The 27,604-nt window shown below is 39.5% G+C and overlaps 1 protein-coding gene across 1 annotated transcript in view; it reads left to right on the top strand.

The window, feature by feature from the left end:
• Positions 1–22,543: 22,543 nt before the first annotated feature.
• Positions 22,544–27,604, top strand: part of CSMD1 (CUB and Sushi multiple domains 1) — a 1,651,174-nt gene continuing 1,646,113 nt past the window's right edge. Inside the window, exons 1-2 of the mRNA XM_045010124.1 lie at positions 22,544–22,858; positions 24,097–24,252. Coding sequence (XP_044866059.1) covers positions 24,162–24,252 — 91 coding nt within the window. The 5' untranslated portion in view covers positions 22,544–22,858; positions 24,097–24,161. The remainder of the gene's footprint in view (positions 22,859–24,096; positions 24,253–27,604) is intronic.

The following is a 27,604-nucleotide window of genomic DNA, read 5'->3' as shown; positions in this document are numbered from 1 at the left end:
GTTCTAGTACTGTGACATTGACCAGAATTTCCTAAAGGTAGATCCTAAATCCATATTTTGGCACTTAAATAACTCAAGCACATTTAAAAGTCAAGCCACTTATTTGGGCAATTAAATAAGGAATTTGGCTGTGTTTTTCAAATAGGCCTAAAGAAGCCTGGCAACCAACTCCCACTGAAACCCCATGAAAGTTTGGTGTCTAACTCATTTAGCCCCAAGAGATAATCCCAGATTTAAAGCCTAATTTCAGGTGTCAGTTTCTGAAAATCTTCACCAGTACTGCTCATAATACTTAACTGTTTCAGAATATCATGTATGAGAATACAACAGACCAGGAACTTGCAATTCAAAATATGAATATGATTTATAGCATTCCATACACAGCTAATCGGAAAGTATCATGTATACTCTAGTACCTTCTGTGGTGCATAGACTAACTTGAGAAAACCTATGCAGAATTGTTGTGATTTTATTGGGAGTCTAATAAATTTTACGTCTTCTTAAAGCAGTGGCTTCAGGAGTCATGTGACTTTATGAGACACTCTGCTTTTTGTTTTTTCTCCAAAAGTAGGTTTGTAGCTGTTGTTTTTATGGAGAAAAGCTTGAAAGGCCTAAAGTCTCAAAAAAGAGAAGACAAAAGGAATTTTATTTTGAAAAATCTCATGATTTTTAGCCAATTTCATGATTTTTTGAGGCCTAACTCATGATTTTTGAATGCTGGATGTTTATCTTATGTAATATGTGACACACTTTTCCATTTACCAGAACTCATTCAGTAGAATTATAGAGTAATAAAATTCAAATTTTTAGTTTAAAAACAAATCTTCTGACCGGTAAGTATCCCTCCGGAAAATGGCTTACTCTCTCATTAAAAGGGGGAGAAATTGAATGCATATTCTTTTCTCTCATGGAATTTTTGGTATCACATGTCACATTATCTCTGAATTATGTATGTTGGCAGAGCAGGGAGGTCTCAGGACTGTGATTCGCTGAGAGAGCAGAAGCCAATAAAGGATGCTGTTTCCTTGTGTGAAATGCCTCAGGCAGCCAACATTTGAGGAGGGAGAGAAAAAGAAAGAGAGCACTCTGGAGCTCAGACACTGAGCATATATGTGTGGGGGAGGGAGAAGATAGGCTTATGTTGCTCTCCACTTTAATGCAAAGAGAGCTTCTGTTAAACAAATAATCTTCTTTACTTGTAAGCTTACATCCAACTAACAACACACAAACTATATCCCTAGATGCAGCAGGCATCTATCTGTTCTGTTTGGCCTTCAGAATGCTGAACTGAATATTAGCATATAGTGGTTTAAGAAAGGGAGGAGCCCAATGGGCAAATGCCTGATTGCCCCAGTATGTCTGTTTCTACAAGCCCAGGCACACTTCAGCACTCAGTCATAACTTAAATATGTCTATTTCCACAAACATAAAAGTAGAAGACAACCAAATACAATTATTATGTGACCGTCTCTCTCAGAAATACATGTGATTTCACTTGATGTTAAGGAGATCTGCATCTGCAGCTGAGGGCAAAATTCAGTCCTTGGAGTTGTACCATATGTTTTTATTTCAGAAGTACAGAGCTAGTGCTTCACTGTGCTTCTCTTAAATAAATACAGTTTCAACTTTAAAAGCGTGGCTAAATAAATAAATATACTGGTAGCATTTTATCAACAGCAACAAAAAAGTCACAAAAAGCTTAATAAGCAGTTGAAAATGCTTGATGTGTAAAACGCTTGCGCCATTAAGAACCTCCATCATTTTTATGAGTTAATCATTAGAGTAATGTCTAACCAGTGAAAGAGAATTGTAAAACATCTTCAAAGCATTCCATTATGTTGAGCAAAATCAGTTTGCAGTATATTGATTGATTATATATATATATATATATATATTTCTAGCTTTTGTAATATCAGATATTTTTAAGGGCAATATCAGATAGTGTTAATTTGATACAATATACTGGGTCAAATTCACCTCTTGTTCATTCTCTGTTCATCTTGGATTATTTTCTGAGGGAAATCTATGTAACCTGCCAGTTAAGAGTGACTTTGATAGTTTAATAGTTGTTTCAGAGGCTTAAATAAAAATCAATATTTTTCCCCCAGAGCAGCTAAAAAAAGCATCATGAAGCTGTTTCATGTATAGCAATCAATGTACTTAGACATAGTTTCATGATGCAAACACTACTATATGGAAGTTACATATGTCTGCTAAGTACCTAAAGTATATATGAATACAGACTATCTCTGTACCTTGAACATTACTGACAATTTGCATATGAGACCATAACGTGAGGGAAAGCTAGCTTCTTCCCTTTAGAAACAAATTAAAGAGTTTGTCCAGTTCTGCTCTGGCTTATACTGAGTGCAGTTAATTTGGAATTTGTCCTTTCACTTCTACAGAGTCCAAAATGTAGCTGAAAACAGGAATCCATAGGATGCTGGATTTCTATTGTGTCATTGAAATGTATGCTTTTCTTATTAAATAAATACCCTAACTTTCATTTACTAATAGCTCTAAATAATTTTCTACTAACTGTCAGCTAAAACTATTATAAAACTATTAATATGCTTAATTACTATTGTACCTTGACAGAATAAAATAAAGAAATGTTAAGACAACTAAATTAATCAGTGTTAAATGAGTACCTCAAGAACAGAGTAAAGGCAGATTATTTTTATATTGACTGTAAAGTGCCTTTAGCTTTTAACATGCCTAGTGGGGAAGAGAACTGTAGTATTATTTTTCTTTCATTGAAAGAGAGGAGGAAAGAAATGCAATGGGTGGGAAGCGGGGCAGTGTTCTTAGAAGGCAATCCTGACACTTTCCTATCTTAACCCCTCCCCCCAAATCATTCTGCAAGCACAGAGGGCTCTAAGTACAGAATCTACTCATGCAATATTTCAGCTGCAGGGGATGAGGGGTGTCATTGGGAAAAGTGGTTCACCGGGTTAGTGGTGTGGCTGGGACCAGTACATTCAGGACCATGCAAATCCACCAGCAATTAGCTGCTTAGATACTATGGTGACTGATGGGTGCCATAAAAAACCTTAGGATAGATACAATTCCCCTGCTCAGGGATAGGTGCTGTTACAGAAGTGCTCTCTGTGTGAGGCCACTGGAGCTACTAACTGGAAAGGAAAGAATGTTTTCCTTCTCTGCATACTCCAGGAAGTGTCCCCTGCGTAGGAACTAGGATTTGACCCTAGGTCTGAGCAGCCACTAATTTAGAAGGAATGCAAAAAAATATCAGGAATATAGTGGAACAGGATGTTCTTAATCTGATCTGATGATTCCTTGAGTTGGGTTTGAGATTGGACCCATTTGCTGATAGGATTGAGGTCTCTGGGTGGATGCTGCTAACAGCTCAGCTAAGGAGTCCATGTATTGCATCTGTGATCCAGAACTTATTCACTTTGTAGCTGTAAAACAAAGCTCTGATATCTTTTCAAATTTTGTATCTTTTTTGGTAATATGCACTAGGTCTCAGCAAGGAGAGTATAAAGGTACACATTTAATATTTCGTTTTCTCCATTGGCTTTCCCTGCCTATAAACAGAACAATGGTTCGTTTTTTAGGGTGTGCTTCTATCCCTTGTTCAAATGACTTCTGTTATTCCCACAAACTCTATCCTTGCCCTATTTCAAGCTGATTTATTCATTTGCACTTGCCCACATTTCCTTATTTATAGCTTTGTTTTTTGAGCAGCAAGTGCCACTCCATAAGCAAACTGACTTCAATGGAGAGGAAGTTTTGTACCCACTGATGTATTACAAATTAGTAGTTGCTTATTAACTAATGAACTTCATTCATCTGAATTTACATTTGAGTCTGTAATGCAAACAGATATTTTTAAATAAAGTTAAAGTAGTAGGAAAGGGGAAAAGTTCTGAAATATTAGAAATTGAAATGGAGAACATTGCAAAAGGGAATCGTTTAGAAAGGAGACATCAAGTGGCCTGTATGGTATAGCAAAGGCATCTACAAGGATGAGATTTGTTTATTTTGTGGTTGAATCTGGTTTTGAATTGGTCATTCCATAACACCAAAAGCTGAGAAGGACTATATGTGATCCTGCATGTGAATACTTCTGTTAATCTGAGTGGGATATACTCAGACATGTAAAGACTGCTAAATTAGATCCCATCAATGAATAGCACCAAAGAGAATTGGGAAACTAAGCACCTTTTGAAAAATGGCCTAAGTCTCACTGAAAATCTTAGGCCCATAATCATATAGGCCCAGATTTTTAAAGGTATTTTGTCATTGCTGCACTCAACACTGCAATGCTTAACTGATTTAGCAACCTACATTTCCTTTTCAAAATGTTACTCTTAGTTTACTCTTAGTCTATAAACAAATGAATGGATTATGCCATATGTACCATATATAGTCTCTTAAACCATGTGATAGATATTGTATAATAAGGATATATTTTTCATAAATCTTTCCTTAATGAAACAAAATTAGGGAAAGTGTGAGTTAGACCCGTCTTGCTCTCTTTCTTATTTTAACTTTATTTTACATTTTATTTTTCATGTCATCTCTTCCCTAATCCTTCCTCATCCTAATTTTATTATCCAAGCTCAAAAGCATGTGAGGTGCCTTGGAACATTGAGTAAGACAGGTGCCTCCCCCAGAAGGCTTACAGCCTGAATAAAGAGAAGGCAGGGAGAAAACAAAAAAGCAAACAGACAACCAGATAGCCTGGGGATGGCCAGGGACAAACACCTCTGTCCTCAGAAGACACATAGCACTGTTCATGGACAGGATAGAGAGCAAAACTATTTTTGAAGATTCCTGGGTTTGCTTCAGTCCTAAACCAGCCGCTTTGAGCATTCTTGCTACCTGAACATTTCCTTTTCATTCTACTTGCTCTTTTGGCTGCTGTCAGTTGAAATAAGAAATTATGAGCTGAGTTTCACTGCATGAGCTGGTGACTAATAGGAAATATATTGTAATGAACCTGCTGGATCTATACTGGACGCTGTATAAATCCCCACTGTATTAATCCCCAACATCCAGCCAGAAGAGGGTTCCTGTCAACTGCTCTTGGGGCAGTCTCTCTAGAGGTCTCAGCTTTCTCCTAACTGATCTCCCTCTATTCTTCTCCAGTGAGACCATTAGACTTAGACTAAAATGAGTCAATCAGCCTTTAAACTCTGAGGCTTGTATTACTTCTTTGTCTCCCTGTCAGTTTCTTAGAGGCAGCCTGGCACAGGGCTGTTGTTCCTTTGCTATCCCAGGCTTTTTTGCCTTCCTATATCTTTCTGTTCAGTTTCAGGTATAGCAGGGCTTGTTTTCCTTATTGGTCCCAGCTGTGTACGCATGCTTTCATGGCAGTTCCAGCAGCTATGTTGGGGTATCGTCAGCCTGGTTGCTTATAAGCAGGGAAGATTTTCCTCTCCTTCTGTCTATGCTCAGTATGGGGGTTTCGAAGGAAAGAGATGACCTGCAAGAAGTCTGAGGGATGTGGTTCTAAATGGAGCTGGACGCTGTGTAGAAACAGGAGCAGCAGGCCAGAGGCAGGGATCTGGCAGTTGGCTGTGGAGAGAAGGCTGGGTAGCTTAGGACCTGGAGCTGAGAACCGGGCTGAGAAACAGTTTGTTGCTGGCACGGGGGCCAGGAGTAGCTCTGATACGTGGATCCCAGTAGTAGCCTGTAAACAGAAGATCCGTACAGGCAGGCCTGAATGAGACTACAGGTACTGGGCAATGGGATCGAACTCTTGCTGGGGGGTCTCCTGGCCAGTGTTTGATTCCCTTTGAGAGAAGGGGGAACCCACTAAGGGTATGTCTATACTGCAATTAGACACCCGAGGCTGGCCTGTGAACAGCTGACTCGTGCTTATGGGGTTGGGCTGCTGGGCTGTTTATTTGTAGTGTAGACATCCAGGTTCAGCCTAGAGCCCGGGCTCTAGGGCACTGTGAGGTGAGAGGATCCCAGTGCTCAGGCTGCAGCCCAGCCCAAAAGTCTACACTGCAGTTAAATAGCCCGACATCCTGAGCCCCACAAACCCAAGTCAGTTGGCTTGGGTCAGCTGCAGGTTTTTTAATTGAAGTGTAGACATACCCTAACGGCTAGAGCAGGAAGGGCCTAGTGCATAGAGTGCCTACGGCACTTGCCTTTGAGCGTATGGATTCCCAGCATGCTACCAAATATCTAGAATGGTTTACCACAGCACTCACAGTGACTCCCTGCCTTGGGGTCTATTATAACTTAGCATAGTTATTCTGGTACCACGAAAGGTACAAGTAAAACCATATTTTAATCAGCCAAATCCTGCAAGCTGCTGAACACCCTCAGTTCTTTCTGAAGTCAGTGAGAATGAGGATGCGTATCACCTTGCAGAAGGTGCCAAGTCATTGCAGGATAAGGTCTTATGATTCCTGAGATCAATGCAAAGGATACTACTGTGAGAGAAAATATGCATCAAAAGACTTTAAAGTTTTGGGGGCAGCTAGACATGGGCCTCATATTGGAGTCCTGCAACTATTTACCTACCTGCTATAAAATAGTGTATGGCAGGGATACCCCACCTGTGACTTGAGGCCTGAATTGTGACTTGTGAGTGTGTGTGTTTTAAGAAGAAAATTTTTATTTGATTATGAATTGAAAATGTGTTCCTTGAGCTATGCCTGTTACTATGACAAGGAGATAGGGACAGTATGAGCAGCTCTGGTGTGAATTGAGAACACTCTGAGGTCTTCAGTCTCTTCCCTGCCACAGTGGCACCCCCACTGGCATCCAGCTGCATTGAAAGGGTGGAGAAAGTAGCTCTGGCTGCTCCACTACTTGATTCCCCTCCGAGAACCCTGTGAAGAACAGGATAGGAAGTCTGCCTGAGCCTAGGGAAATAGTTAAGGTGGTGATGACTTCTTGAAATAATGTGTTCAGCGCTCGTGCTGAAAAGGTTGGATGTTGCTTGTGTACGTTCTTTCATATAATCTATGAAGTAATGTTTGGATACCTGCTATGAAAACAGCAGCATGTGGTAAGTTGTTACTTTTACCACATTATCTCCTTTAATGTATGGTACTATGACCAATCATGCAATCTCTGTATGTTGGAGGTGTGTGTCTGTGGGGAGAGGCGGGGGGGGGGGGGGGTTGGGGCCCAGTTGTGGAAGGTGCACAGCACAGTCATACTATGTCATCTTCAATGGGTGCCAGCAGTGCTTAGCACCTTGCATTAGGTACTTGGCAGCACTTCAAAGGATCACACCCTTGGAGAGGATTTCACAGGAGAAAGATTGTGAAAGGAAAGTAACAGATTTATGTTGCCTCTGAGGCACTGACTAATTTTAAAATGAGAATAATGGACTGCAGTTGAAAGGACTAATACCTAAGCAATTTTGGTCAGGATTTCTTTACACAAAAGATATATAGAACAAACTGTCAAAGTCAGAGACAGAAGTAAGCTGTTAACATCAATTGAAGAGCAAGTGAATTATAGTTATTTTTTTTAAATAGAAAGCAACACTAACTCAATTTGAGGGGTTAAGATAATGAAATAAAGATTGAGTTGTAATTCCTGAAATTCTAGCGAATGGGCAATGAAGAATCACCTCCTTATCTTTGCTTCCTATTAAGTGATATTTATTTTCATGAGTGCAGAGGCAGGAAATGTGCAATTGTGGTATTTGCATAATGTTTGGTGTGGTACTTTTTTTTCTTTGCTGTAGAAACTGAGGTACTTATAGTGTTAAAATGCAGACATCTAGTAGGTGTTGAATGGTAACAGAATACAACTTTAATATAGAGCATTAATGGCAAAATGAAATGAAAACATATTTGTATAGTCAATTATGGAACATTTCTACAAATTATAAGAATAAAGGTGGATATAATTTCCTTCCTGGAAATTGCCTCAAACATTTTAGATGTTAAAACTATTTTATAAATTAGGCTCTGACATTTAAGTTCTAACATGGAACTAAAAATCAATGTTGTTGCTTTTTTTTAAAGTAAGCAAGCCAGCTTTTCTATGTTAAGGGTGTAAAATGTAAAATGATTGCATAACTGATAGTAAAGGCTGTGTATCACCTTCACATAGCTAAAGCCCAGAGGTGAAGCTTCTTTTTTTTTCTTTTGTTTTTTTTTTAAGTATAGACCAGAACAAAACAGGATTTCAAAATATGGTACATGTGGGCTTGCACCAAAGCCATTGACCTTAAACGACTTTGGATCAGACCATACATGACCAAGTGATCTTTTCAGATTAAAGTGCAAATTCTGAGAACGTAGGTTGTATTTTGCTTAAAAGAGAGAGTGTCCTCACATGAATGTGTTTGTTGAACTATTCACGTCAAAGACATATTTTGAAGGTAGATTTGTTACAACTAAGGAGGGTTTTTCTCTAAAGTGAATCTAATTATTTTTCATTTTCTATTGCTTTTTCAGGAAAGAAAATTATTATGGGGATTCTACATAACATTTTCATCAGTTTTTTTATTTATTTTTGTCTTGCCACTTAAAAATAATAATACATAATGTACATAAAGCTTCATTTTGTCAGAACCCATATCATTTCTGATGAAAGATAAATAAATTGTAATTGATTATATGATGAGAAAATTTCAATATGTTTTGTGCATTAGATCACATCACTTAAATAATTATATCAATTTAAGAGAACACACACAAAAAAGAAAATATTTTTGATTGCAACAAATACAAAATGGTAACTGTCTCTCTTTAAAAAAAATGGTAAAAATAGCATCCACTTTAGAATACTGGAAGAGTTTTATTAAAATTAGATAGAGAGCCAGCAGAAAGGTTGACAGGAAAGAGAAATGTACACTCAGGGCATGCAGACTGAAGAATAACCAGAAATATGCAGTCCTAAGGGCAGAGAGGAAAAACAAAATGAGGGAAAACATGAGGATGAGAGTACAGGAAAGAAGGGCACATAAAGGCGGAGCACAGTACTTCTATACAAATGGAAATGTAGCAAAGTAACTTGGTATCATGTAAGTACAAATACACAGGGCTTGATACTGCAAGGTGTTGAGTGTTGTCAACTATTGCAACGGTCAATGGAGTTGAGGGCAACTATTGTTTCTCAGGTTATACTCAGCGCCTTGCAGGACTAAGCCCATGGGCTGTGATTCAGCAAATGTACTTCAAACATTGACCTCATTGGGAGTACTCACATGCTTAAAGTTAGGCTCATGTTTAAGTACTTTGCTGAATCAGAGTGACCAGTTTGATATCATATGTGGCTTGATGAACCATGATTAAAACCACTGGAGTTATGTCATTGACCTCAATGGAAGCAGTATCAAGCCCATGAACATGAGTGATTTGAATACGAATGGGGATTATGATTTTACTGAAGGGTCAAGATTGTTCTGAAGAGACAGAATAGGAAGAGGGATGTAAATTAGGCCTCTATATCACGGAAGCGTTAAAAGTGATAATGAAAGGAGAAGTGAATATGCTAAGAAGCTGTAGGATTAGTTTCTGGAAATAGGAAGCAATTGATCAAAGTTATACTCGATTTTTTCAATAAATTATGAGATATATAAAGCAGCAAGAGGCTGAGGATATGGTCTTTAAAAACCAAAGGATATGTTATAAAGGAAAAACCCTACTCATGGGAAAATCTAAATCTCATGCAATAAAATTGAATAAATTTAAAATTAAATTCTAGGTCTCAAATTTGACCCCATCCCATTTTTGTGTGTTCTTATTTCTTTAAAAAACAAAAAAATATGCCAGAAGTTCAGCATTCCTTATGGACCCAAAAATATGTGTGAAAAGTAAGAAAAATACCACATAAGAACAGATTTTTAGATTCTAACCCATGAGTAAAAGCATCATTTTAAAAATTTATAATAGTGTCCTTTTTACAGTAAATAGTGAACCTGGAAGCATGGGTGTGAAGGCGAATAATTCCTTCCTACCATGACAACGTATTGGTGACAAAGCTAAATCAGGAAAGGGTATTCTGTACTTGTTCAAAATCAGGACTAGGATAGTTTAAAGGAATAGAAGGACCAAAACACTTGGCTCCTCTGACAAAGCAAATCTTGGGAAAATGCATGATGCATGTAAGTGTATAGTTCAGTTAAAAAAAAAACCCTACGTGTATAAAAGACATAAAGGAGAGATATTAGGGACACTTAAGAAGCATGTATTGCTATGCTTTTCCAACAGTAATGTTAGCACTTTTTTCTATGGTACAAACAGAACTTTTTGGAACATTTTTGAAAGCTGAAACATTTCAGGGAGATGTATCTATTTTTGATGGGCAGGTCTCTAAGGATCAGGGTTGACGCTCTGCTGTGAGAAAGTTAGAGAGTATTAAAAAACCTGAGATCTTTTCAATCAAAAAATGAACATTTCAATGGGTGCTGTTTTGTGAAAACATTTGAAAGGTTTTGTTTTCATTCCAATGCACAACAAAAACTGATTTTAAAACCTAAAAATTTGCTGCAAAATGGAATTGTCATTTTCCAGCCAGCTCTAGCCACCAACTGTGCATGGACTGTCCTTCCTGATTAGGTCCACAAAGCCATAACCTTCTCATTGAAATCACTCCTGAAGAATCACTTCTTCCACAAACTCTACAACAAACTAGCTGATGAAGTCATCTACTTATCTCTTATGTATTCATCTTGACTGAACTGTTCACTTATATGAAGGCAGGGGTTCAAATTTTGAGAGAGAAGGGTGTAAAAACACTGGACCTGAAGTTGAGAATAGGTTTGGAGGACAAGGATTGGGGTGAATTGGAGAAAAAGGATGGCAGGAGGAGAAATTAGTGTGTTTAACTGAAAAAACAACATATAACCAATAAGACCTATAATCATCTTGGCCCCAATTCAATGAGGTATTTAAAAGCATGCTTAACTTAAAGTATATGATTGCTCTCTTAATTTTAATAGGACTTAAAGTTAGGAACATGTTTAAGAAACTGGCTGAAGTAACACTTTTGTGCGCATATTTTAGCCCTTTTCCTCTTCTTTAATACTTTTAGATTGTAAATTCATTGGCCAGAGACTGTGTCTTCTGTGTTTGGAAAGTGCCTAGAATCTACCGAGCACAAAGACAACCTAAATAATAATTATGCAGAAAAATTATGTTAAAATAGCATTGTTAAGGTTGCAAAGTCCAGCACTCAAAAGTTAGGAAGTGCCTGGGAAACCTTAAATCAGCCACATTGCAGATATGCCGTATCATACAGTCTTTAATTACCTCATCACATACTATTTCTTCCACAGGACTCCTGTGCCTCATTCAGTGCACAGGATGGATTGTGCTCAGTTAATGAGCAGCTGTTCAATATTTTGTTTTCTCCTCATTGTTCAATGGGTTTCTGTAGGCCTCATTTACTGCACACTATTCAAACCCTGCTCTGAAGACAGAATAACTAATTTTCTCATGGGCTATTCTATAGTGGTCAGAACTATAGAACCCAAGTGCTTCACTAACATTAATTAATTAATTAATTGTCACAAAACCTCTTAGTTAAGGGGGTGGTACAGACGGGGAGCTGAGGCACAAAGAGATTGAGGTCAAAAGTATCCACTAATTTTGGGTCCCCAATTTGAGATTCCAAGGATCTGATTTTTCAGAGAACTTAACACAATATGGCACTTATATATCCAGGCACAGCTCCCGTTGACTTCAGTTGCAGTAGAAGGGCTCAGCACTTCTGCAAATCAGGCCCCAGTGTCTCAGTGTGTGCACCCTGAAAATAAGAAACTCAAAATTAGTGACCACCAGTGAAAAAGTTGGTTAAAGTGACTTTTTAGCATCATTCAGAACTGTGTGTCAGAGGCCGGTATAATGTCCAATTCAGCATTCAACAGTCTTAATCTTCAGACCATCCTATCTCTTTTTGAAGTCCCCTGCCTCATTCACCATACACCTTTTTGCTTCTGCAACAATAAGTCAAAGGTCCTACAACAAATAGCTTCCTTTATATTACAATCCTGGTTCATCCCCAAGGCCTGTCCCTCTTGTATGATGAAGGAGGTAGGGGGTCTTGTGGGGAAAGTAGTATGTGATTACCGGTATGTAATTGAAACTTATCATAATGCATATGCACAAGGAGGCCAAAATATGCACAAAGAGGCCTCTGCAACCTTAACACTGACATCTCCTAATAAAGTTCTTTTAACATAGATTTTTGGATGTATGTAATTTTCTAAGTTTTCTTAAAAGAATACAAACTGAAATAACAGAAATTCCATCATCTTGACACCAACATGATTCAACAACAGGTTTGGAACAATTATATCCGGTACATAAACATCTGCAGCTTGAGCTTATAGAATGAATAATAGCAATAGAACTGTCATTCTCTATGTGGGCCAAGCAATACAAGAGAATTAGACACGCTTTGCCAGTGGGTTTCACAGATATTTACTGAAAGCAGAAGAATGGTGAGACTCAGGAATCTTGGGTTCTATTCCAGGCTCTGGAAGGAAGTGTGTTCCACTGGGCTCAGACTCTTCTCCCTATTTCCCTGCAGCTTGCTCCTTCCCCTCCAACCTGTCTTCCCACCACTAGCTCCTTATTCCAATCCTGTTGTCCTTTCCATCCAGTTTCAGTCTCCTTGGCCATCCAGTCCTAGTCTGACCCTTCAGGCTTGCTATCCAACTCCTATTCTCCCCTGCTGATGTCCATTTCCCCCCTCCACAGACCTGGTTCCAATTTCCTTGCACAGCCAGTCTCCCAGTTCCCCTCCTTCCACCACAGCTCTTTGTCACCACTCTCTTTACCTAACTAGTCCCAATTCCCCCTTTCTGTTCCATGTCTGATATCACTGTCCCCCTCTCGCCCCCACATGGCTCCCCATCTCCTCCCATCTCCCTCACTGGCTCCCAGTCATAACTTCCATGCCCAACCAGTCCCAACCTACATTCTCCTCCATCTCCCAGTCACAGTTTCTCTGTCCCCGAGCCTCACCGGATTGCTTGTCCCAATCTACTCCTTTTCTTCCTGGCATCTGGCTTTGTCCCCTCTGCATTCAAATCAAATACTTTCCTTTTCTAAGCAGGCTTGGTGCCAGCATTGTCAGCACAGGAGAGACTCCCTGCTCTCAGTTACAGTGTCTAGCCCCTCCCTGTCTTGGAGAAACCATTTCAGGAACAGTCCTTCTGAGCCCCTGCAGTAATGGAGCGCACACAGCCACTCTGTGAGGATGGCGCATGCAGTCTGGTCAGCGCTAAGAGCTGTGAGATGATTGAGCATATATTCCAGTGAGGATGGAAGCTTGAGAGATTTTAGCTGTTGAACTCCAGCATGTTTTAACTGACTCTCTGCAAACTGCAGTTCTTCAAAAACTTATTACTTTGGCCAAATTTGGGTTTATTTGCATGTGGATATCATTCTTCACACCCTTACCAAATTTCAGTCCCCTACTCCAAGCATGGGGGTACTAAGGCATTTCTAAAAAAAATCTGTTTTTTTAAGATGGGCAAAAAAACATATTTTTCCCTAGCCTTGTTCTAAGAAACAGCCAAACTTTTCCAAAATAAATTCAGCCTCAGGGAGACATCTGGTTCTGGAAAATTTCAGCCCAAATGGTTAAAATTTGGCAAAGTTTTAAGCCACAGAAAATAGGGTCTTATAATGATGTTAGGCCTGAATGAAAATATAGCAGGCAAAACAGTTATGCCAACCTGACTGAAGTCAGGCTAACAGAGGTTTCTGGGTAATCCCAGAGTGGAAAAGTACTGAGAAGCAGCATTGTTTTACAGAGCCCTGGAAAACGTGAGATAAGCCTGAGATAAGCCAGGGATTGCATTCCTGGCATACCATTAGCTGTGCTAAGGACAGTGTTTGAAGAACTGATAAGAAACTCTAGCATCCCACGGTTCAGATTCTAACTCTCTGGTTGAGTTATAGGTTTGTTTAAAACTCCCCTGTATTTCTAACTTTTGGGTGTTGTTAAGATATAATTAATAATCTAAAGTTGTAGACATAAAGTCTAGGCATGTGTGTATATTAAAAGTGTCTAGTTTTAAGTTGTTAAACAAAGGGGGGTGGGTTTTGCTCAAGTGAGTGATGTATGACGTAATAAAACTGTCTATATAGGCTAATACTAAGCTGTAAAGTGCTGGCTGGTTCTCACTGGAGACGAGCTGCCCTTTATTGATGCGTGCACTTGTCAATAAAGGGCTTTTGATCGGACCTTGCTGGAGTAGGAGCGGGCTGATAAAGTTTGCGGACGACACCAAGTTGGGAGGTATTGCCAATTCGGAAAAGGATCGGGATATCCTCCAGGGAGATTTGGATGACCTTGTAAACTGGAGTATTAGTAACAGGATGAAATTCAATAGTGAGAAGTGTAAGGTTATGCATTTAGGGATGACTAACAAGAATTTTAGTTATAAGCTAGGGACGCACCAGTTGCAAGTAACGGAGGAGGAGAAGGACCTAGGAGTCCTGGTTGATCGTAGGATGACTATGAGCAGGCAATGTGATATGGCCGTTAAAAAAGCAAATGCGGTCTTGGGATGCATTAGGCGAGGTATTTCTAGTAGGGATAAGGAGGTGCTAGTCCCGTTATATAAGGCGTTGGTGAGACCTCATCTGGAGTATTGTGTGCAGTTTTGGTCTCCCATGTTTAAGAAGGATGAATTCAAACTGGAACGGGTACAAAGAAGGGCCACTAGAATGATCCGAGGAATGGAAGGCCTGTCGTATGAAAGGAGACTTGAGGAGCTCGGTTTGTTTTCCCTAACCAAAAGAAGGATAAGAGGAGATATGATTGCACTCTTTAAATATATCAGAGGGATAAATACCAGGGAAGGAGAGGAATTATTTCAGCTCAGTGCTAATGTGGACACGAGGACAAACGGATATAAATTGTCAGTCAGGAAATTTAGGCTTGAAATTAGACAAAGGTTTCTAACTATCAGGGGAGTGCAATACTGGAACAGCCTACCGAGGGAAACAGTGGGGGCGAAGGACCTCCATGACTTTAAGATCAAGCTAGATAAGTTTATGGAGGAGATGGTATGATAGGATACCGGGCTTAGTCAATAGGTTAATTAAGTGCCACACTGGTAAATAGTACAATGGGTCAATGATATGATATTCTTAACCTTTTTCCAGAGGGTATGGCTGGAGAGTCTTGCCCGCATGCTCGGGGTTCAGCTGACCGCCATATTTGGGGTCGGGAAGGAATTTTCCTCCAGGGTAGATTGGCTGTGGCCCTGGAGGTTTTTCGCCTTCCTCCGAAGCATGGGGCAGGGGTCGCTTGCTAAAGGAGTGGGGGGATCGGCTTATGTGGCCTGCATCTTGCAGGAGGTCAGACTAGATGATCATAATGGTCCCTTCTGATCTTGAATTCTATGATTCTATGATTCTATGTTGCCTGTCTCTCTGTGATCAGACAACGAATTTCGCTGTCGGGGTTAAAGTCCCCAACAATGAGAAGTATCTGGCAACCTTAACAATAGTCAGTAATACCAGTCCTGCCTACGATGATAATTGTTATATTTGGACTGACAAGTGAAGGGAATAAACACATGGGCTGATTTAAACAGAGCTATTTGCTGGTGACTTTCCAGTTCTGGCAACAAACAGAGGTGGTGTTCTGCTCTGAGGACAGAGTGCCCAATCATTTAAAGGGGCAGAACATCACATTCCTCCACCTACTTTAAAATATTTCTCAAATAGATGCACCTTATTATTTACATGGTGAACATAAAACACTGTATAACCTAATAAGGCCTGGTCTACACTGGGGGCGATAGCAGGGGGAAATCAATCTAAGTTACGCAACTTCAGCTATGTGAATAACATAGCTAAAGTCAACGTACTTAGATGTACTTAGATCTACTCACTGCAGTGGCTTCACTGTGGTGAGTCAACTGCTGCCACTCCACCGTGACTCTGCCTGCACCTCTTGTGACGGTGGAATACAGGAGTCGACGGGAGAGCACTAGACTATATGCGATAAAATGACCACCGCTGGATCGATCGCTGCCCACAGATCCGGCGGGTAGTATAGACATACCCTATAAATTGCAGTTGTATTACCACAGACTGTCAAATTGGAAGGGATTATTCCTTCCCAGAATAGCAACTCATTAGTTAAACAATTTATAAATTCAGACACACCACTGGTTTTCACACTCTCTTTCGGTAACATGTTGATGGTGCGATATTGTCCTGTACAACAGGAACAGTTGATAGTAAGGAATCAGTTGCATCCGATACCAAAAGTTTCTTCCAATAAGTCTTCAAAAGTAAGAATTGTAACAAGAGGAGGTTTGATCAGAGGGACAAAAAATCCTGCTGGGACATCCCCGGACTTTGGAGGCTGCCACTGGTCTATATGTCATTTCCATGGATAGTTTCCCCAAAAATGGCACAGGTCTTGTGCATTTTACAAGTTCTTCAGGTATCAATTTCATTCCACAACAGTGGTTGCAAGTCCATACTAAGTTTCCTACTTGAAAAGAATAACGGCAAATTTTATATTGTTGATCAATTTGCATAGCTTGAGATTTATATAGTTTGGGATTGGCTATATATGAGGCAACTTCAGGACATAGCAGGTCCAACTGGTATGCAAAGATTACATCAAGAAAAGAATTGCAGGTGATTCCTGTAGTAGCCACACATGTCCTGTAGAGAAGCAAGAAATTGTCCAATTTCTGCTGATAACTCAGAATAAACTTAGCTCTGAAGGCATTCTACATTGTCTGTATGCAGTATCAGAGGGGTAGCTGTGTTAGTCTGGATCTGTAAAAAGCAACAAAGAGTCCTGTGGCACCTTAAAGACTAACAGATGTATTGGAGCACTTCAACCTCCCTGGCCACACAACATCTGCTGTTGTGTGGCCAGGGAGGTTGATGTGCTCCAATACATCTGTTAGTCTTTAAGGTGCCACAGGACTCTTTGTTGCTGTCTATTCACAGTATTCCACTAGCAAATTTATAAAAAGATGGTTTGGAAGAGAACATATGTGTTGAATTCCATTTTAATCTAGGAACTTCTGAAACTCTTCTGAACAGAATTGTCACTCACCAACTATAACAGTAAACCAAATTGCTAAACAAGGTCCCAAGATGTCCTGTGATTTTGGTAGCTGTAGTAGAAGTCATTCTGAAAACTTCTGGCCATTTTGAAAGGGGAATTGACTATGATCAAAAGCATAACCTTCTAATGGTCTGGCAAAGTCCACATGAATACGTGTCCAAGGAATCTAAGGCCATAACCCACAGTGTAGACAAGTTGGTCCAGGACTATGTTCAATTTGCTGACACATAGTATCAATAAAGCAAGAGTGCTTAGAGATGATATGTTAATGCTATCAAATCCTACAGTGTTTTTACCAAATATTATACATAAGCTTAATGAATATGGAAAGGTTGAAGGTTTTCCAATAATCTACACAGTGGGCCAGATGATCAACTGGTGTAAATTGGTGTAGGTCTGTTCAATCCCATGGTGATTTTCCAGCTTACACCAAGTGAGGATCTGACCCAAAATGTGTATTTATGGTGTCAGATTTTCCAGAAGATGTGTAAAACACGCTTTCAACATGCACTAAGTCACTTAAAATCAAAGGTGGCTTTGTAACATGGGCCCTTTATCTGTTAGCACTTCCTTGCAGCAGGATGCAGAGTTATGCCAATCTGACTCTATCCCCCCCACACCACCAAACTCACTTCTGTGTTTCTCAAGTTCTTGTTATGACCCAGCCCTTGAAGGGCCTGGTTCTTAATAATCATTGTCCTCTTCAGGGTAACAGGGAGTCGGAAGCCCTGTGGCTCTAGTGGGGACTAGACAGCCTTAGGTCTCCTGGGTTTAGAGCCTTATTCTCCAAAGACCTTGCATAGAATAGGTAAGGGAAACCAGGCCCACCTACTCCAGTGGGTTCCAATTCAGGGCCCTCATTTGGAAAAGGCAGAACCAATTCTTCTCAGGCCCTTGCTACTTCCTGACATACGTCCTACCTCTCCTCCTCTGTAGGCTTCCTCTACCTCTTGCTCTTTGGAATGGTGGCTTCTCTGGCACCTTCTCCTCAATTTGCTGGAGGTATCCTCTCTCTGCAGTCCCTTTCCTCCCCTCTCTGATAGTTTTCTTTCTCCTCAGGGGGTAGGGAGGGAGGTGTCCTCAGCATTTTATCTTACCCATGTGCTGGTAGGCTGGGTCCCTGGCCTGTTCAGAGGGATAGCTACTAATAAACATCTGATTTGGAGGTGAAACTTTCTGTAAAAATACTGGCTTTGGGGAATGAGGCTTTATTCAATGTCTTTGATATTTGTGTGGCACTCCAGCTGCTATCAGTGGAAGATTTTTGTGCAAGTCTCTTTGAAACTGTGTTTTTACAGCCTCAGAGATCAGGATTCATAAATATAAGCACTGAAAGATATCATTGCTACCTGCTGCTTTACAACAAGTGACATAAATGACAAATAAGTATCATTCAGTTGTTAAACAGAAATATAATGCACATGATCATGTGTTGCCAAATTGGGTTTTATGAAGTGTGACTCAAGTGAAGGTCACAGTTGTTATTAAGTTGATTTTTTTTTTTGGATTTAAGGTCTTTCTTTGCTATTGTAAGAATATAGATTGCTTTGACTTGCTAACCTCTGCAGACAATCCCACCATAAATTATATAGCATCACTTTATAGGTTACAATGGCATAAAGAAGATAGTCATGGCTGGAGTGTTTCAGCTGGAGTGTGAAACAGCATTCGACTGTCTGTCCAGGAGATGAATGTGGAAAATTCAGTTTTACAGTTTCTGCCACAAGACACTGCTGTGTTCAATAGTTTCAATATATTATTAGACTTTTTTTTTAAAGGGAAGCTTTGTGCAATAGTGTAAACTGGGAATCAGTTCTGATTAGGGTAGATAGGAGATGACTATCTTTGACATTGTTTTTAATGATTAATCATGCAGATGTGTTGGAGGAGCTTTGTTGCTGCCCTAAATGTAAAGGGAACATTATGATGATGATGATGATGATGATGTCGATGTGTCTAGATAACTGGCTCCGTCTCCTTTAAATTTAAATTCTGTTTTTATAAAAATGCATGATGTTGGTTAGTTTGTTTATCTTGGGGACATGTTCCAGTTTAATTTATCTAAACATATTTTTAAAGGACTGTTAATGGTTATCTAATTTAAAATAAGTATGTTCTCTTTAAATCTGTGCTGCTTTCTCCTGCCTTTTTATGCTGTGTGACAGAAGTGTGCCTGTCAATTGAGATAGGCAGTGTTGTTGTAGCCATGTTGGTTTCAGGTCTGTCAGATGAGATGTAAGACAGCATAATACAATGCTGACATTTTAGAGTTGTACCCTGCCCTTGTTGGTGCCCCATACACAGTATCTCAGAAGCATGTTCATTTTGTTTCTGTTAAGGCATGCCAATAGTTTCCCTCTCAAATTTTATGCCTCTTTTTGGAAACAAGCCAAGTGTCTAATGAATCTGAATCTGCATACATAAACTCTGATCATTCTCTCACTGAAGTCAACGGGAGCTTTGTCACTGACTTCTATGGGAGCAGGATCACACTCATGGATGCTACATTAGTCAACCACACTGTACTATTGTACCAGGGGGATAGAACCCAGGATCTTTGATGACAAAAACACAGGCTTCTGCTATTTCAATTTAAATGAGATCCCTCGGCTGTCAGAGCTTTTAATTTCAGTAGGCTATGTACTAGAAAGGGCAATAGTACACATGAATGTTGGCCACAGAATTACTGCAATAGGTTCTCCTATCAATCTTATATAGAAAGTAAAAAGAAGGGGAGAGTATTTCATAGAGGAACATGTTTCAGGTAAACTCTTCATATAATTTACTCAAAAAATGTCAATGCACCTGAAAATAACTTGCAACTCCTTGGGCAATTTTGCACTGTGGAACTGGGCACTGACCCAGCAGAACATCCTACATCTCATTGTCACTGGCAGTGCCAATATGAATAGCATCCATTTGCTCTGGTTGTTCTGCTGTCCATTTTCCATCAGTCAAAGCAGTTTCTGCAGAGAAACTGTGGAGACTGTTAAAACATGTAAAATGAACTCTATAGAACATTGTTTGCAATATCCCCACAAAAAGCAATCCTCGTGTACCCATTTCAAATCTGCATTCAAATTCTCGGATCAGCTCTTCCAAAAAAAAAAAAAGGACATAATTGTATTGTTTGTGCTGCTTTTGGATAACACACCAGACTTAATACACATCTTACCATGAAAGGGTGGCTTATGGGGGGGAAGACTAAACAAATAAGAATGTGTTCCATGAAAACATCAAACAAGTTTCTGAAAACCTTAAACATTTATACATAGACAAGCCTACGTATGTTCAGATTGCCTATTTAATCAGCTATTCAGAAAAGTAAGTCTTGGCGATTTCCATATCCCATGGTACTTCTACTAAAAATAAGTATATACTATAGGAAGACATCTCTGGAAAGAACATATGCCACAATATCAGGTAAAGCTTTGCATTTCTGAGAATAAAACCATGCAGGTAATAGCTAATATTAAAATATTTTCATATCTGTCCTGTCCGTTGATACATTTTACAATTTCATCTGACTTTCATAACATATTCTAATTCATCCTGTGTTCAGGTCATTGTATCAACCTTTGTCTTTTTCTGTGTCCCCTATAAATAATGTGAATGGTTTGATTCCCCTTAATTACCAGAGCAACTGTTCAAAAGGTACTGTCCTCATCAGTTTTAGCTCGAAGCAAACTGAAATGCTGCTGCAGATGCTCCTCCAACATTTCTTATCATGGTTTACAAATCTAAATAATTGCTTGAGAGATGTACAATAAAGAGAAAATGATGAAGATTGTATACCATACAGCATAAAGGAAAAGAGAATATATAACAATGAAAATAAAAGTAACCTGTGCCTTGCATAGCCATTTACTCCACTGCAAAGTGGGTGTGAAACCATGCCAAATTAGAAAGGTAATGTTTTCTACCCACTTTGCTATGATGGCAAAAGATGCAGAACAACGATGAATCAGGCTCATAGTTTTCTGTGCTGTTGCATTTGCTATTTGCACAACAAGATGATAGTTACCTGCACTCTTCTGAGTAAGGATGTACATAAGTTCCAGTTGTTGGCATTATGACTCATCCACTGGAAAGTACATTACTCACCATTCCATTTGATTGGCCAATAAAAGTCCATACTTACTTTTAATACAGGGTAAACATGTCTAAGACATTACATTTTATGTATACTGAAGTTATAATATTTTCTGTGGTTAAAATTATTAGTACCTTTATTTCTATTTCTTTGAAGCATGTTCCAGGCAGCTACACCTTGTACTGGTAAACCCCAGAGAACATGATTGAATAGCCTCACTTCCACTGCAAAATAAGGCATCAACCTATACCGTCACTTGGGTGTAGTTGTGGTGTATGTGTTTGACTTCAAAATTAAATGTTTCATATTACATACATATAAAAGCTATCTATATTTTGATTGTATTCATCTTCACCACCCTTCAAATGCTGTTCCCTTTCTTAATCTGTAAACTCTTCAGGGGACAGACTATTTCTCCTTATGTGTTTGTATATTACAGAACACAGTAACCATCAAATACTTATTAGGAACTGTTGTGAATGAATACGTAAATAATACAGCTGCTCTGAGGAATGTATCTGAATAATGCATATTTTGAAACTTCTACTAAATATTATCGGACACAGATCCCAATAATCAGGCCTAGGAGTTGGAACATGGGTTACAGTTATACGTAGGGTTGGGCCTCGGCCAATGGTGGTCCTAGAATTGAGATCTGGGGACAGGCCAAATCCGAGATCAGAGTCCACTGACAAAACCAGGCTCAGAATCATAGCTAGAAATCAGGTGCAGGCGAGAGTTCAAAACTGGGTGATCAGAGTTCAAAGACAAGCCAAGTCGGTACCAAAGTCAGAGTCCAGATACATGCCGAAAGTCAAATCTGGATAGTCAGAGTCTTGGGGGGTGGAGGGGAATCAGGAGGCAGAGGCAAGGCTGGAACAGGTCACTGATAAGGCTGGAGTGAGACTAGTGCAAGGCACGGACAGAGCTCAGGCAAGGAAGGGGTTGGAAGGGAGTTGCTGGTGTCTGGTGCACTGTGAGGCAGCAGGAGGGTTTTTGGCTGGATAGCACTGTTGTTCAGACTGATCTGCAGCTTTGCTGGGGCTGTGGAAATATCTGCGCCTGGCATCATCTGACTGAGGCTCCCCTCAGTGATAGGCTGTTGCTGCATGCCTGGGGGCTGACTCATCGCAGCAGCTGAGCAAACAGCCCTAGTTTGGCTGTGATGCAAACTGCTTCACAAATATGGAAAACCAAGAGGTAGCTCAGTAGCAATAATATGCAGCCCCCACTATGTATCCATGTTGGAAATAACAATTCTTACCACAGGCCATGGTATGTAAATACAATGTCCCCCATTTTACATGGATAAACTGAGGTACTAAAGTTATTACATAGGCCACAGAGGGCATCAATTTCTGGGCAAGCAGTTGAACTCAGGAGTTCCAAAACCAACTGTCTCCTTGAGAAGAAACTCGGCATCGAGGCCTCTATTGTGGCTGTACTGCTTGCAAATTGCTGAGAGTTATGGGATGATGGGTTTATAGCCATCTACATTATGAGCAAAGATTATGGTTTGGGGTTTGTTATTGCAAACATTTTTAAATACCCATCACTTTAATATACAAGCATAAATTAATTATATATCACAATTCCATCAAAAGTCATTCTTTCCTCCTTTCCTTCATTCAGATCCTCATTCTGACCTCAGTCCAGCAAAAGTATTTAAACACATGCTTAACTGTAAAAACCTGAGTAGTCTCATTGACTTCACTGGATCATTGATACTAGCTTCACTGGGACATTAAGTGGGTGAGTAATGGGTTATAGTTAAATATGTGCTTAAGTGCTTTGCTAGGTCTACTTGGGATAAGGGGATATTATTGGGGAGCTTAAAAACTCCATTAGGTGAGGGTCTGCATGAAGAATCCCTGTTGGTTAGTGAGGTACCAGCTCAGTTTTTGATTTAATTAGAACATTCCAGCAACTGCTTGTTGTTTTTCTTGTAATTCCATCATGTTCACTGCTATTTTACCTGTGTTGTTTGCTGGTGAGACTGTGCTGACAGTCAGAAGGCTCATGGTTATCTAGGGAACAAAAGCCCTTAAATTGACCATTGAAGGTCATCTCCCTCACCAAAGAAGAGACAAGGATTTGCTTGAACTCTTGTCAGTAGTGCCTCCAAACAGAATTGCCAAGCCCCCACATTCCTAATGATTGTATACAGATAGACAGCACAGTTTAAAAATTGGAAGAGGTTCCTAATGCCTCTGCATAGCAAACTGCATAGCAACCGATGATGCACATAAATACATGATTTATTGTAGTTACTTGGATAAAATATCAGCTTTTGATGCAAATTCCAAAATTCTCCATTCCATATTTCATTGTAGCAATAAAGATAGATTTTTAACCTCAAACATATGAATTTTCCATCTATCTTTTATCCCATTCCAAAAAATAAAATACTGTTAAATACAGTCCTTAAGAATGAATTTCCCCCACGAGGCGATCAGCAGAGCATTTTGGAATCTAGTTGGGAAGATGCTATTTGTCCACTTTCTCAAACAGTGTATAAACCCTGAATTAGTAGCTAATAAGAGAGGAAGGAGGGTCAGGTTTACCTGGGAAGTAAAGGGGTCACTATAATGCTAGAGTAGAAAAGCCACAGAATGTTTCCTGGATTGATTCCTGGGTCAAACCCAGGAATCCCAATGGAATTCCAATGCTTAGATGCCTCCTATGTACAAAAAATGGTATAAAAATGAGTAGGTAACAGGGGAGACAAGAGAATGAGAGAGGAATAGAAGGCAAGAATTAGTTATGATCGTACAAATAGATTTTTCACGCTTTAAGTCTGATCTTTTGGTCAGATAATACGCTGTTTCAATAGTACTTTAAAACCAAGCTACATGAACTACAATATACTGTACTGTAGTTCTCAACCTCATAATTCAGACAGACAGTGATGATAATAAGCAACTTTCTCTAAGATACTGATATGCAAGCGGGGCTATCACTAAAGTGGTCTCCCCCACCCCCCTGGAAAGTGGCAGGAAGAAGACCGTGAAAGTCAGAGCAACCTTTCGGGCAGTAATCAGACCTTGGTATCGAAATGCTATTGTGGACATTGCAGGAGCCCTCACAAATGATTCTCCTCTCACATATGTTTGGCAACAATGGAGTTACTTTTAAATTACAGTTGTGTAAGTAAGAGGCAAATTAGATGCACTGTCTTAGTATTTTGCAAATGGTGAAATCATTTCATTAAAGGGCATCACTTCCATTTGACTTAGCTATGTTGCTGTTACTTTCTCCTGTTTCACTTATTGGTTGCTAAGGAATCATAATGCTATGAATTATATTTACCTAAAACATTAACTTTGCTTTACTTTATTTAAAAGACCCACAAAGATTACTATCCATATCAACAGTCTCCCTTCAGTCAGATGGATAAACAATAGGTTTAGTACCCCTTAAAACTAACATGGTATCTGTCATTAACTAAGGATTTGGCATTATAGGTCCCCATGCCCTCTACGAAGGGACTTTATGTTGGCCTCTTCCTCTTACATATACAACAGATGATAAGCAGGTTTGCAGTTTATGTACCTCTCTTTTTAATATGCCCACCCTCTTTCTTCCTGGTGAATCTCAAGCAGGATCTGAATTGATGCAAAAGCATTATAATCGAGAGAGTTCAAAGAACTCTGTTTTGCTAGGTTGTTGTCATTACTTTGAAGGGAGGAAGGATAATGCAGTTTCACATAGACCAGATATTTTGAACAAGGCATGGGGCTGCTGTGTCAGAAGCAAGGATTGACGAGCCGTAGCCTTGAGAGAGAGATTATGGTGGTTTTATTTTTGCCCCTGCTAGCCAATGGTACTGAATTGATGGTGCTAGAGGAAGGATTTAAAAAAGTATTATAGAAACCTCTGTTTTTAAAAAACGTGTTCCTTCAGGGAAACACATTTTGCTACATTTTATTTCCACATTAACTTGTGTGAATACTGATTTATTGTTCTTTGGACCGCCCTGTGTAAAAAAAGGGAGCATGAAATATCTTTTTTTCAATTGTAGTGGCAACCCAGTCCAGCTGATGTATAATATGTGTTTCAGAACTGAGAACTTCATTAAAAAATATAGAGTGAAAATCCCACACACTAGCAATTAAGTTTTTTGCCTTGGTACACAGAACTAGCAGCACAGCAGGACTGGTTTCAAAGTTACTTGCAGCATAGTAATATTAATCTTTAACCTTTTGAAAGGTTGTTATTTGAATTGGGTCCTAGGTACAGGTTCATATATACATAATAACCTTGAAAAAAGCAGCAATCTGACTCTCGAATCACTAATCTGATACTCTGAATTCAGTAGCCTTTGTGATTAACCAACATAATCAAGGAAAACATGTCCTGAAGCTAAAAATTAGGTTTCTGGATTTAAAATGTCTTATAGACTGATTCCATCTTTAGTAGCCTTGTTGGCAAATGGATTAGTGTTCAAAATGATCATTATATTCTCTGTAGGCACTTATCAGTCATTTGTCTATTGTTTTTATTTAAAATAGTGGTGGATCTGGACAAAAATTACAAAATCTGAACATACCTGAACTTTGAGGGAGTTTGGATCTGGAGTTTTGGATCCAAACTTCGCAGCTCAGGCTATTCTCTATTTTTGATATTTGCTACTTACTGTCTCCATGCTACAGAATATCTAAAAATTAGATATTAAAAGCTTCCCCCACCCCCTCACCTTTTGCCACTGTATTGTTAGAATACAAATGTATTATGATAATAGATCCCACCACAAATATGTTGGAATTAGTTCAAATGAAAACATTAGTTGTTTGAGTCATGAGCATATTTCATTGGTCAAATAAGTGAAAAATATAATTTTCATTAATTTTCGTTGAAATTGGAGTATTTTAAGATCAGATCTTGCCACGATGTAAGTAATGCATAACTCTACACATCTGAGTGGTCCCACTGATTTCAGTGGGACTGTTTGTGGGTTTCAAGTTATGCATGTGCTTGTATCTGCAGTATCTGAACTTTAGTGCTTGCTTACTGGCACTGAAAAGGGATGGAGTAAGAACAATGAAGAGCCTAACATGGGATAGGTAAGTAATGAATAAACTTTCCACACAGCTGTGCCAAAGCAACTTGGTGTTGACTTGAAACATTATGGCGGTTTAAAAAAAAACATTCTCAACTAATGTCCAGATCCACTAAAGTACTTAGGCACTTAAACCCCATACTTTAGGTGCTTAAGTACCAGTTTTAAGCACCACCATGATCCACACATCTCCCTCTGGGCTGCCATCTAACCTTGTACGCACTGAACTTCATTCTGCACCTACATTTTAGCTGTAAATGTTCCCTAGGCACATAGATTTCTGTTTTGGACATGCATACTGCTGCCTCAGTCTAGGTGTCTAAGCCCCAGAGCAATCCAGGAACTGGGGTAAGGTAGGCAGCCCTTCTGCTATCTCACCCATAGGTTCTCATTCAGTAGGTGTTCTCAGAGACCAGACCAGGTCCCAGTCAAAATCTGGGGCGGTAGTGACGGTGCCCACCTTATAACGTTTAGCACAATGTAAAGTGACCAGACATCCTGCTATTTTTGGGGTTATCCCAATATTAGGGACTTTGTCTTTTATAGGCAACTATTTCCCCCCCAACCCTCAATTTTTCACACTTGCTATCTGGTCACCATAGCCCAGGATTCAATTCCTCCCTCTGCCTGATGAGGAGGAGGGAATTGAACAAGGATCTGCCATTTTTCAGGAGAGTGCTCTAAATACTGAGCTGTATTCTGATGTGAGGTCACTCGGTCTGTCCTACTGAAACTGTTCCACTGTGTGCAAATAATTAGTCATTGGGCCAGAGTGAGAGTATGATTCTGTAGCATGGTGGTTAGGGTACCTATGTGGGAAATGGGAGACCTGCTGTCCAGTGTCTCTCATCCAGTGACTATAACATCACATAAAATAGACTACAGGGAAGGAAGAACTCCCTTAAAACTTTTAAGCCAGAGTATTCACCCAGGACATAGGAAACCACTGGATCAGTTTCCCTCTCTCTCTGAGGAGAAGGGATTTGAATAGGAATCTGCCACTTTTCTGGTCAGTGCTTTTACCAGTGGGCTATGGGATATTCTGATGTAGGCCCCCATTAATTGGTCCTTTTGAAGTTGTTCCATTTTAATATTTAATTATTCAATTATTTAATTAATTGGGCCAGAAAGCAAGTGAGAATCACTCTGTGGTTAAATGATAATAGCACTCACCTGAGGGGTGGGAAACCATTCTTCAAATCTCTTCTCCTCATCAGGTAGAGGGATCTGTCTATTGTAGAAGAGTACTAAAGGTTATAAAGGAGGTACTCCTCTTTTTCATGGATTTATTTTTATAGTTTGCTTGTTCAGAATATATACAGTATGTAAAGATCCACTTTCATGGCACTTTCCTTAAAAAGTATTTTAAAAAATGTTACTTAAAATATTTAATTACATGACTATAGTGGGTAACGTAGTGATTGGTAATAAAAACACAG

Source organism: Mauremys mutica, chromosome 3 (genome assembly GCF_020497125.1).
Source record: "Mauremys mutica isolate MM-2020 ecotype Southern chromosome 3, ASM2049712v1, whole genome shotgun sequence".
Lineage (NCBI taxonomy): Eukaryota > Metazoa > Chordata > Testudines > Geoemydidae > Mauremys > Mauremys mutica.
The sequence above is the reverse complement of the archived record's forward strand: the minus strand, read 5'-3'. Positions and strand labels throughout refer to the sequence as shown.